Source organism: Colius striatus, chromosome 6 (assembly GCF_028858725.1).
Source record: "Colius striatus isolate bColStr4 chromosome 6, bColStr4.1.hap1, whole genome shotgun sequence".
Lineage (NCBI taxonomy): Eukaryota > Metazoa > Chordata > Aves > Coliiformes > Coliidae > Colius > Colius striatus.
Window position 1 is genome coordinate 19,282,480 of NC_084764.1, and position 13,324 is coordinate 19,295,803.

At 37.3% G+C, this 13,324-nt stretch overlaps 1 protein-coding gene across 2 annotated transcripts in view; it reads right to left on the reverse strand.

The window, feature by feature from the left end:
• BAZ1A (bromodomain adjacent to zinc finger domain 1A) overlaps positions 1-13,324 on the reverse strand; it is a 61,572-nt gene that overhangs the window by 9,027 nt on the left and 39,221 nt on the right. For both annotated transcript variants that reach the window (XM_061997891.1, XM_061997890.1), the window contains 5 exons: positions 12,915-13,039; positions 11,041-11,649; positions 8,190-8,353; positions 7,847-8,004; positions 5,460-5,608 (listed from right to left, as the gene is read on the reverse strand). In XM_061997891.1, coding sequence (XP_061853875.1) covers positions 5,460-5,608; positions 7,847-8,004; positions 8,190-8,353; positions 11,041-11,649; positions 12,915-13,039 — 1,205 coding nt within the window. The remainder of the gene's footprint in view (positions 1-5,459; positions 5,609-7,846; positions 8,005-8,189; positions 8,354-11,040; positions 11,650-12,914; positions 13,040-13,324) is intronic.

The following is a 13,324-nucleotide window of genomic DNA, read 5'->3' on the forward strand; positions in this document are numbered from 1 at the left end:
GCATTAAAAGGATAGGTGGGGGAGGATTACGTGAACATACAGATTTCTGTCCCGAAGTGATAAAAAGAAAATACATTTCTTTAACTCTGATTGTACAAAACTAAAAAAAACCTCTGAATTGTATTGAAAAAAACTTTGAGCTACATTTGTTTTACTACTTGTGTTTAAACCTTTGGCTTCAATACTGCAATTCCTTTCACATAAGGAATGGGTTACAAAATTATTAAAGAAAGAAAGAAAGAAAACTCCAACCAACTGATAAAATATTCCATACTAAATATCTAATTCTTAGCAATACAAGTAACATTTAAAATTTACCATCTCTCTGACTAGTCTTGTCTTCCACTCTCCTCCTCTTTTTATCCTCCCTGTGGTTCCTTTTATCATCTTCAGCATTACCTGACATTAAATTCATAAAGTTATTTCAAATACCTTTTTGAAGCATGATGGATTATTTTTTTTAATTAATTCTTATAATCCATACTTGTGTAGTCTAAAAACATAAGTAGAACAGTGGTATCCAATGTGCACATGGAAAAGTAGGCATGGAAGGGTAAGAGAATAATGTGCACAGAGGAACTGCAACATCCCAGGATTTGACTCCCACTACAAACAGAAGTAAAAGCTCTTAAACCCACATTCCCTTATCTTTCTGTCCATCTCCCGTAGAAATGGCTATAGGAGCAGTTTAGGAGCAGTTTACTGACCGTGTGTTTCTCTCAAACAACTTATCTGGTCTATGCTACCATGAATCTCCTAACATCTCAAAATTACAGCCAGTTTAGGGGCACAGTCCACAAGGACCAGGAAAATAGCTTGTCTGTCCATGTCAAACAACATATTTAAGGTACTTTTGCACAGGAGTGTTCTTGAGTATTAAAATGATGAAATTACTCTGCCTGGAAGTAAGAGCCATAGAAAACCTTGGCTGCTCCAAATGCAAGGTATCCACTTTGACTGCCTTATCTAGTGAGTAAATAAAAAATAAAATCCCATTTCTATCTTTGCTGCCCCTGCTCCCAAAACTCCACAGGGAACAAAGCATGCCTATACACTAATCCTATCCCAGTTCACCCTGGAAGATGTCTGATGCTATTATGAAGACAATTATAAGCAGAAAAGAAAGTAACTTTGAGAGCAGAAGCAGCAAAAATAACAAAATTCTAGAAAGAAAGGAATGGAATGAAGACAAGCAAAAAGGAGTAAAAAAAGCTGTGTGTCGTTTTGTCCCATCAGAAGTTCATGGCACAAGTTAAAAAGGAGGTAAGTGGTTCCCGCTATCAGTCACAAAGGTGTTCCCATGAATTAGAATCCAACTTTTCCTATGGAAATCTGAAAGAAGCTTAATGACTGAAGTACCGCTCTAGTGCAGAAGGCAGGTTTTTTTCATGGCTGCCTCACTGAACTCCAGGGCAACAAAATCACTTAATCACTTTGCACCTCAATTCTCCCAGCTATGTAATAGGCATGATGAGACCTACTTCTCCACTGCAAAGTATTTTGAAATGTAAGGATAAGTAATTTATAGCAAAAAAGAAGCAAAATCCAACATCAAAATTCCTTGTGTTCCTTCCCCGTTAAACATAATTTTATCTGAGAAGTAGCACTTCAGAGTTTCCATCAAACTACTTTTTTTTTTTTAAAAAAAAAAAGGCTTTTTTACACCTTAACTTGGAATTCCTGCAGGAAAAACACACATTGCAAGTTGCACCCCTCTTTTTGTGATTCTCCCCAAACATTACCTTGGGCTGGAAGGAAGGAAATTCTCATAGCTAATATGTAATGAATTCCTAACTATGAAATGCATACAATTCACATCATGTTACAGTTAATCACCAGACAACAGAAGATGAGCAGCCACCTAGCAGCTCTGCAAAGAAGCAGGTGTTCGTTTCTGGGGTTTATAGATTTCCTTTTGCACCGCTATCTTCTGTGTCAATATTTTCTTGCTCTTCCACTTGAATATTTGGTATGCATCTCAGCTTCAAACTTATCAGAAGCACCAGCAAGGATCTTGGCAGCCTGATAGAGCCTCAGAACAAAAAAGGAGCAGAGAGGAGCAGCTGGTCCTTTTAATTGCTGTGCTGGGTCCCTTTGTCTACTCTGCACCCTGGAGGCCACCGGGATAAACTTGCCAGTGACTGCAGTGAATTTCACTGCATTCTCTTCATACTAGCAGCTGTAAATAGTGACAACTAAAAAATTCTCAAGTATGGGGGCTCCATTCCCTAATAGGGAAGGTGCGGAGGAGAGGTGAAAGGAAATTTCACAACGAAGGCAACAACTGAAATAATGACAAAGAATGTTCCATTTGGTTTCAAGCAGAAATACAAGGGTACTCTTAACCAAAAGCTTTACCCTGCAGTGCCATTGAAACAGAACTGCTTGCACTTGTCTGACTTCTAATGTTTTTACTTCAGTGGTAACCTGACAACAGTTAAATCAACTGTTTAAGCTCATTTAACATTAGAAGCAGATATGCAGGCATTTTATCTAGAGAATGGTTCCATTACATAGCTGGAACAACAACTAAATAAAAATCCTCTTGGAGAAGAATAAGTGTATGGACACAATGATTTGTATATGAACACATAAACAAAACCAAAAGATCCACAAACCAAAACCCACTGGTTACAAACAAAAAGCTAGTCTCTACTGTCAAAGTACTGTTGGCCACTTTCTAGAGGTGTCAATGAAAGAAGGCATCACAGGTCTGAGCACAAGGTAGTACTCAAGCAAGAAACACTGTTCACTTTCTATTAAAAGGCTTAGTAACAGTACTATCACCTCCTTGTCAAGCTAAGTACAGAACTTTACTTTGCCTGTTATGCATATGGAAGTTGCACACTAAAACCAGAACTTGTTGTGGTAGCATGTAAAGACATTGTTTCCAACCTGCATAAAAGATTATGAAAACTTTACACTCCTTTTGTTTTTAAACACGTCTGAAACACTGAGAAGCATAATTCAGCAGGGGCTGCATCCAGAACTGCTGCTTGACCTCTGCAGTGCCTAAGTTTGCTAGTTGCCTCTCAAACATGCAGATCTCCTTGACACTTTGCAGTTGTGCCTTCCAGTCATGTTCATAAGTTCCTAAGTCCAACCACCTCTCATAAACCCAACTGCCTGGCAGTCAGTAAATCACCAGCAAATAGGTGAATGTTTTAAGCTTTCTTCACTACAGAGCCACTCAAAGCCATGGCTCCTCCAAGAGTGCTCTAGTGACAAAACTAAAATCTTCATTCAGACTTGTCTTCCGCTAAATGCAGCCCATTACGTAACTGAAAACATGAGACACTTGGCACCAAAGGAAAGCAAGGAAGAGGGAACCTGACACTGTCACTTAACAGTTAGGGCAGTAATCCAGTGCAGAGGAGATGTGGGAACCTTCCTGCTCCCTCAGCTATGTAGGCTATTGTATACATTACAGTAATTTTACAGCAGTACTCATTCTTCAGAGCAGAAGAGATGCACAGGTACAGCATGGTAAAGGAACACAACAGACTTAATATGTGCAAATCATATAAGACTGCTTTCCCTATATACTTTCTTTGTCACATACCATAGAAGCATCTAAAGGAAAACAGGATTCCCAAGGCAAAAAACAAACAAGAAACCCTACCATCATTCAAAAGGTCAGGCAAGAACATGAACATTATTACATTATGTCAGACTTGGGACCACTGACAAAAGGATGCAGAAGAATTGCTAAAAAGCCTTCTCTCCAATACTTCTTGGACACTTTTCCTCTTCTAGTCCTTTTCTTCTAACTCAGGATGCCCAATCTGTGGTCATAACCTACTAATAGCTGTGTATTTCACCTTAAGGCACACTGTGGTAAAATTGCAGCTGTCAGCAAGATACCGTTTCAAAATACTCACAAGAGAGAGTTTGGAAACAGAGGTATATACTGCACAATGTATTTGTAACTTGCATATCCCAAGTAAATACAACACACACTAAATGTACTGTCAACTAACTGCGTCATGCACATGTTGTGAATGTAGTCATCTAGCAGGAAATAAGCTGTATTGTGCCTGGCTTGGGAAGGGCAGACATACTTGAGTTGACCAAACACTTAAGCCATGTAAAGCTTTTAAACATCTAGGGTTTAAGCTGCTCCTATACTCTCCCCTTTCATCTCAATCATTTGCTGCTTTTCCCTCTTCTAGAGACCATCATGCCAATAACAAAAGCTTGTGGAAGGGAACCCATGTCTGCATGTCAGAGCCTCTGGCACAAATCTAGCTCAAACTCATCTTCAGCAGCAATTGATATCCAGACACCAGACTCCATGCAGGAGTAGCCAGAATGCAGAAATAGTTTTAGGTCAACTGTGCTACCAGGGCACAAACTTCTGGCATTAATATACAAAAACTTGCATTTTCATCTGAAACTACCACAGAAAAATCTGCCAGAGACCAAGATTTTTTTATGCAGTCATTATGAGAAGAGAGTCAATTTAGCAGGATGTGTATCAGCCCACGCTCTGAAGGACTCCTGCCATGTGCTGTGCTTGCACACCACACTGCACCTCTGCAGGTGAGAGGGTGAAGCAGTCAGGCCCCACACAGGGCGCAGCTCACCTCAGGGAAGCAGCTGGAAGGGAGGCATGGCCTGGAGTTCCCTCAGGATGAACCACCTTGCTACAAAATAACCCAGTTTTGAATTGCAAACAAATCCTAAGGATTCCACATCTGAAGGATCACTGCACATCAGATTCTTTCTCTCACATCAGATAACTTGAAGGAAGGAATATGTGTATTGAACTAAAGCTCTAATCATGTTAACTTTTAAACTGGTTTAATTTTTTCTTGCAATCTTTTACTTCCAAGTTTTATAGCATAAATGCAAAACCTGGGGATCTGAAAGTTTGCAATGTGACTCTACTACATTTTACTGTAAATATTCTGTTACTGCTGAACAAGGTGATCCAGACAAACCAGGCCTATGCTGTTTCTGTGAAAGCAATATAAAAAAGAGCACACATCTTCATAACTGAAAAAATACACAGAAGAAACTCACTGTACACTGGCCTCAAAAGTAAGGCTGAATTAGAGAACACTGTGGTATTTCCCAGAAACCTCACTAATTTCTGCTGAAGGGGTACAATTTGTCTCTCAGTGCACTAGTATGGTCCTAGGGCCACGTAAACAAGGTCACCAAACCATGCACGTATTTAAGAGTAAAATATGCTTTTACTTAATACAAATAACTCAGGACATGTATAGTAATAAAAAATTTAATATTTTTTCATAATCCATGGCCTTGTAAACTGACAATCTATTTTTTTTTTTTAACTTTACAATGGTACATAACGATAGGTTAGTTATTCCTTCTCTTCCCCAACATGTCCCTCTAAAGCATCCCAGTCTTTGGTTTTGGGGTAGGGTTTTGTTTGTTTCTTACAAAACCTTACACAAAGTTACAGACATATGGTTTTCATTCTGACAGCTTACCAAGAGGTGCTTTGAGAAACCTGCGCTCAATTCCTTGTTCTATCTGAAGCAGTGCAGACGCCAAGCAGTGGACTACATTATTAACTGGCTGAGGAGTACTTGTACTTGTTGATGCAGCACTTGGAGCTTCCGTTTTCAGCCCAACGAGCCTAGAACAGAAACATATTAAATTATTGGGTTTTTTTAACATAGTTTGAATCACATCACAGATACTTTCACAAGTCTGTATTCACTTTAGATGTTAATTTTCACTTAATGTACATGCATGGGACTAGGGACATGAACAGATACTGCCCAAGTGTGATTAGTTATCCCAGTTCTTGAGTTTGCTTTATTAGTTTAGTTAATCTAGATACATTATCTTTAGGTGGCAAACTCATCTAAATTTCAGGAAACACGCATGACAAACTTCAATACAATTCCTGAGATTTTCAGAAGTTTTAATGCAACATCCATCAGCTAGTTTATGAGAGATTTCTGTGAAGAGTATAGTGTCAATAGCTATTTAGTGAAAACACTTCCAGTGGTGAGGCACAGCCTTTCAGAATACTTCCACTTGTGGAAGTTCGACTTTGTATATCCTCACAATAAAAAAGATTTTGGAAAGAAAACAAATGAAATAAAACCAGAAAGTAATTTTAGAATGTTAAAATCCTTGGAGGATTTTTCTAAAATACTAACTTTTCATGTAAGGAAAAAAACCCCCAAAAAAACAACAACAACAACAAAAAAACCCAAAACAGCCTTCTTTGAACAAAGACTAAGTAATAATTTCAAAGTGTAGTTAACCTTCCTGAACCATAAATGCTTTGTGTAGGAGAGCAGCTCACACTAATTAAAATGAAATTCAGTTTCTACTTTTATTTAAAAAAAACAAAAAACAACCTAATTTAGACTGTCTGGATTCTGCTTTATTATGGTGTATGAGCAATGCTTTTCATTCTCCCTGGTTTTTGGGTTTTTTTTTTTTTTTTTCCACACTTAAAAGCTGTTCATTATATTTTGCGGTCATATGCATTTTGAGAGCCTGAAAGCCAACAGAAAAAAAAGCTGCATAGTTATTTACATTTTGCTAGTCAAACTCCAAGGGCTTAATGAGATGTCACTCGCTCAGAGGTGGATAAAAAGCCCAGCATCAAAAGCAATCTGTCACATGATTTCAGAGTCCCATAGTCTGTTTTAATAGTCTGCAGTTGAATTGAGAGTTAGCAATGAACTAAGTGCCCAAGGTAACTGGAGACAGATAAATCTTAGCTTCTTAATTAAAATGGTGGAATATTTCTACATTGTGGTTTTCAAGAAGCAAATACCTGTAAATTATGTCATTATTACAAAGAAGGAGAGCCCTAGTCACTTTGCATGCAACTAGAGAACTGAGATCTGAAGGATGGTCATATGGAAACACTAATTCAGCAAACTGAAATAAAAGGGGAAAATCTTTAAGGACTTTAAGTTCCTATACCCAACATAGCATTCAAGAGGCCATCCTAAAATACAACTTTCATAAAATAAAAGTCTAATTGCAGAAAACCTCACAGAATACATAAATTATACACGTTAGCACAATTGCCTCCAATTAATCTTTTTTCCTGCAATATTTCAACACTCACATCCCATCAAGATATAAATACATTTTTATATGTATCAATTAAGGTGAGAACTAAAAATTTAGAAATATTCAGTTTCTATAGTTTGATTTACAGCAAACGCTGATAGAGTGTAGAGTCCCATATCTGACTCAAACATTTGTTTAACAAAAACAAACAAAAAAGCAATGGGACACTTCTACAGTTGCAACACCACATGATTTGAGGTTTCTTCTCTTTTTTTATGTTGCAGCTTGCTCTACAGAAGGATCATCATTCATAAAGTTATAAAATCATGTATCTCTTTTGCTTCAGTGCTAAAGGTTAATCCAGACTATGGGCTGTTGTACTGATGGTTCTTACTCATGAACCATGAAGGTTCTTACTCAGGTACACTGGCCAGTTCAACCAGCAATTTGTTAGTAATACTATTTTCGTTTTAAAAACTCCTACTCTTTCCAAAAAGTCTTTTATTTGGGGGTTTGTTTGCTTTTTGTCTGGAAAACAAAACTGAAATTGCTCAGATTAATTTTTCTCCATGTTCCTTATTTGATAATTAAGGTTCCTTTTGAGCAGTGTAATATCTTAATAGTAGAAGTTGTAAAATTAGTGTCCTAGTCTTACATGGTAATAGAACAGTGCCATTTAGAAAATATAGCCATGCAAAAATCTAACATTTTACAACTCAAATTTAAAATAATACCAAAATAATCTGAGGATAAAATAATTTGAATTTTTAAAAAATGGAGTGCTGCTATAAAATTCACAGGGAAGAGACATTATTTAAACCACAGCTCTTACCTGTCTTTCACAATAAGCTTATTATCTTGATCGTCAATTTCCATTTCTTCAGGTTCTTCATTCACAGTTTTAATTATACCATTTTCTTTGTTTTCATCATTCAGAAACTCATACCGCCCATGTTCTAAGGCTGCTCTCCAAGACTGTCTGTCTGTAACCTGAAGCAAAAATACAAATTAGAACTTTATAAAGAATCAAAAGCCACAATCTTTTACTGTCAATTACTGTCTACGCTTAATTAAATTACACTTTCAGTGAAACCCACAGTATGCAAGAGTTCTCATTTAAGGTACAGACTCAGCGGCACCACCATGCTCCTAGGTATTCCACAATTCACAAATACCTTAATAGCCCCCAGTGTTCCTTGGTAGATCCTGTCTTCAATGTCCAAAAGAAAGTCTCGAAGTCTCACTTCAAGCTGCTTCTCTGCAGGTACATAGGATCCATCATGAGCATTTTGCATCCTTCCTCGTCCTGAAGGAGGTCTGATGTCACTTTGAGGTTTGTCTGCAAGAATACCACGTAACTTCATGTTAGTGGACTTTGTTTCCTAAAGTAGATGATGGTGGAGGGAGCAAAAGTAGTACAGGGCAGAACAAATTAAACACACAGGTTTAAAACTCCCTTCCTGTAGCAACAGTTGGCAACACCAACATTTCCATGCCAGCTAAGGCATCCAATCCAATCAAGTGCAGTATATGTATAAGGGAAGACTTATAGATCAGCATCTGCTCATCCCAACGCACAAAATGAGAAATTCTTAAAAGTCATTCTTTTGTCTTAAAAGGCTTTCTAAAGTAGTAGATAACCAACAACTCTCTGCTGTAACCACAAGGAGGAAAAAAAACATCACAAAGAAAGAGAAGTCATATTTCCAGTATTTTGCATATTTGATGTCCCTCTCTTTACATGAGAAAGCCTCATGTTTTCTTTCCTGCACTGATTGTTATTATGACAACATTTAAAACAAGCAACTGAAAATCCCAAAAATTAACAGAAAAAGAAATCAGTTTAAAAAAAAGAATCCAACCTTAAACCAAAACAAATAGATAATGACAAGATGACACAGGCACAGACTAGACTGTGAAAGAAAAAAAAATGAACAAGACAGTAAGGTAATTTATGAAAAAGAAGGGAAGAGATGATGATCGTCTGTCAAACAAAGTTCTCTGCATAAGAGAACTGAAAATTCATGCACAAGCTCAAAAGCCACAGGAAAGACTTGAAAGTATGCCCGGATCCTAAATTTGTGCTTGCAAACCTGTATAGCTGGCAAACATTTTTGTTCACAGGATTTACCTTAAATCCTGAGGGCAGTGATGAGGAGATATATGCAAGAACTTAGAGATTCTTAACTAAAAACTACCATAAAGCTGCTGTTAAGGAAATAGAGGATGAAGTTCTAAGATGTTCTCAACTGCAGAAACAATTCCTGAAACTGAAACTAACTATGCAAATATTCTCAAAATGTATACTGGCATATGCTCATGTCTGGATGTGAGAAATGTCATTTTGGTTTAAAAGATAAAGTAGTATTTCTTCTTGAGCAAACCTGAAACAGCAGTAACTGACTCACAAATAATTGATGAGGAAAAACTAATGGATACTAGAATAAAAATAGCATGTATCAGTTTTATTTCCATCTTCTTGGGAATTAGACGGAGACGGGCAGCCTACAGCACAAAAGAACCAGTGTAGTTCTCACTTGTCCTGCAAGTCATTTCAGTGAAAGTCTTGGGGCAGCACTTGAAGTCCACTGCAGTAAAACACCCTCCAAAGTGCAGCTGCATATGGTCACTTACTACTGTTTATCACACAGCATTGATACTGGACTACTGCATTTGAATTTTATGTCTATTAAAGTCGGTTTAAAAATATTTTTTAAAATCAATGCTATTCTACAGTTCTAACACAGGAAGACAAGAAAAAGCTATTACTGTGGAAATCAAGTGTCTTCACAGCAGAAAGTAAGACACAAAATACAAATAAAGGTGTAGCAACTAGGAAAATAAAGAATCACACTCAAACCCATAAACATATCAGAGAAATTAGAGAGATTTTCCTCACAACACCCCACAAACATACCCATAAGGCCTGCAAATAATGCTTAATTACTAGGCAGAAACTCTATCCTGTGCTAGTTTCTGTCAAAAGAAAAGGTGTATCAGTTCTGGATTTAGTAGTATTTGACGTGTTCGTGGCATGTCCCAGTATATACGCTCCGGTAGAGTAGAACTTGCCTCTGCTCTGAGTAATTCATCCTGGTCCCAATACAAATACACCCAAACCCTCACAGTAATTTGGCATAATTCTAAATAAAAGGCAATTTATTAAACAGTACGCTAAGGGAGTTACATTTTGTTGGTGGGTAGAGGATGTTAACAATACGCCAGCTACAAACTTGCCTAGGTAGAATTTTACTAGTGATTGGGGCAAATGCCTTGCAAAATATTTGGCTAGGGGAAAAGGAAACTAAAACTCCAACTAAAGCCTAGGCCTACGTTGGTTTCACATGCACTCCTACATTTAAAAACCCATAAAAACAATACTGCATTTCACATGTCTCAACCCCCCTGTAAATAAGCCTCTGCCAAAAGAAAAAAGGGAAAGAACAGAATATCACAGAATCCACAGAACTGACATTAACCCACATAATCAATACAGCTACATTATTTTTTTCCTCCCAAAGGTTTTAGTATGACTGTAATGTGCTGTCATTCCCTTGTTCATAATAGGCCAGTAAAGGCTTTTGAGTAATTTTATGCATTATAATGTTATGAAAGAACATAATTGCGTCCCTTTGAGATGTTTCTGTCTCCAGTGTTCTATCTTGTGTGTCCTTTCATCATACTGGAAATTAAGACAGCAGATGATCAGTGCTATGATTTACCTTTACCGGATATTAATCTTTTCCAAAGTTCAAATTACTTCCTAAAGATATTTAAAAGTCAATCCTACTTTACTAAGCAGTGAGGTAAAAGGATAAACAATGCTTCTTTTTACCGCAAAACACCAGGAAAACATAGAAGAAAAATGGTAAAGAAGTTTAAAAAAACTCCTCTTTTCCACGGAGGGAAACAATGATTAAGAATATTTCTTAAGAACTATAATTAAATGAGAATTACATGTCTCTAGACTATTACATAGAAATTGCAGTTGTGGAAGCCAATTAAGATCAGGAACCTTTCATTTACCTGGAATATGGAATTTTTCCACAGGAAAATCTCTTAGCTGTTCATATATTCTACTTTTCTCTTGTAAAAGAGTTTCTTTTAAGGCACTCTCCCTATGTCCTCGGGAATTGAGAGCCTCTAGGAGTTGGTCCAGTTGTTCCCGAGAACTGTAAAAGCACCAACGGTTTGGTTTACGTACTGGCCTTGGCACCTCTACAACAACACTGGTGTGTGAATCTTGGTCAATATTGGAGGTAGATTCAGAGGATTTCAGAGACTCTCCAGTTTTACTGAATACCTGAGGTTCATTTGTGCAAGACTGTATACTATTCTCAAAGGAAGAGGTACGAGGCAACAGCATGTCTTCTGTGAGACCAGAATAGTCCTCTTCTATAAACAATCCAGGAACAGAAGGGAAAATCCAGTAGCGTCGGTACAGACGGTCACGACCTAACGGGGTGATATTTGTGCAGGCTGTAGCGTTCTGAATCTTTTCTAACAGTTCCTTCTCTTTCTTTTGTTGCTCCTGTTTTAAAGCTTCTTCATCTTCAGCAGTAAGAGGTTCACTCTTTTCACAAGTGGCCTCTTCTTGTCTTGTAAATTCTTTATATTCATTTTGCCCTCTCCTTCCTAAAAGTTAAAGGAAGAAGAATGATAGCAACACACTTCAAAATTATTTCTTTAACCAAAAACTCGAGTATCACTTGATAAGGGGGAAGCTATCTTAGTGTACTTTCACTTTGCAGAAATTTGACCAAGTCTCATTTACTGACATTGTCATTTTAACATCATAAAAACCAGAATCGAATTCTAAGAACTTAGAAGTATGTTATAAAAGTGTATTTTCATGATAAAGTAATACAAACTATGTTTTGGACTTTATTTACAATACTCAAACCCTCCAAAGACATCAAGCAAAACCTGAATCCCTATATAAAACTTTTATTGCAAACTATAGTACTTTATCAAATTTACTTTTCCCCCCCCTCAACTTGTACCAGCTAAAAATTTAGGTCAGGTCCTGATAGTCATCTAGAAAAGTACATCTTGTAATTAACACATTTCTCCAGTTGTAGAAATGAAATAACATTTGTTTGCCCTCCAGGCACAGTGTCTCAAACATGGTCACTTGAGAAACTTGACACTGTTTAAAACTTTATAATTTTGCCATGATAAAGCTGTAGTACACATACAAACCAGTATTACTGAATGACTCAGACTTGTGTCCTAGGTACCGTTAGGAACTGTACAAGTGTGCAACCTTAAGTCCACAATCATCTAGGCCCGTCATTGGCACAGACGCTAGCACAAAGCCTTCATGGGAGGAGGATACAGGTGAGCTAGCAGTCCAAAGCCTTCAGCAATTCATCCTCCAGTGGTGATAGTTATGTCATTACAAATACCAGGCTGTGCACCTTTACTGCACCACAGTTCCTACTAGCACACTGCTGAGGATATTAAATCTAGAGATAAACTTGATTGCATTCTTGTATAGAAGGCATTTTCCTTTAAAATACCTGTTGGTTTTGCACCTTCCTTAATAAAAAGAATCAAAACCACCCTATTAGATGAGATTCCTACAATTCTCTCTGAGTGCACTGCTTGCAACTGTAGTGGTTTGTCAGGCAAGAGGAATCCAAACAGCAAGTACAGAAGACAAGAAGAGAGCAAACTGAAAGAACACACAGCTGACCACTAGAACTACATCAGGCCAGTCTAGTGCACTTAATAGCTCATTGTGACCATCTTTGGGTGGAATTTTTTCCCTTTCCTTTATAAATCTATAGGTAAGACTGATAATTTATGAAAGTGTACTATAAAACCCAAGAACTTTACAGGGGTATGTGTGTGAGTGCATAAATGTACATAAATGAACAAATACATTGTAGCATTACCTCTTCCTCGTTTTTTGTTTGGTCCCAGATCTTCTTCGTCCTCAGTCACTGTGTCCATGTCTTGCTCTTTACGTTCAATTTCTTTGCTCTCCGTACTAGTATCAAGGTCTTCCCGTTCCTCCTCCCTGACAAAATAAAAAACACAAGAGGTGACTAACTGACCAACTACGTATTAAAAGCTGAATGGAACAAAAGAAACACTCTGAACACAACTGAATATAGCATCTTGTTTTCCACTCAGAGGTACTTAAGCTAATAAAACACTTATAATACTTTTAAAAAATAAACTTTAAGTCATAGAACAAATTAAAACCCATAAGAAACCCACTGAATTGTAATTGAAAGTTCCACATTAAAGACTAAAACCTGCTTTTTGGTATTCACTCTTTCATTTGACAGTCATTACTATA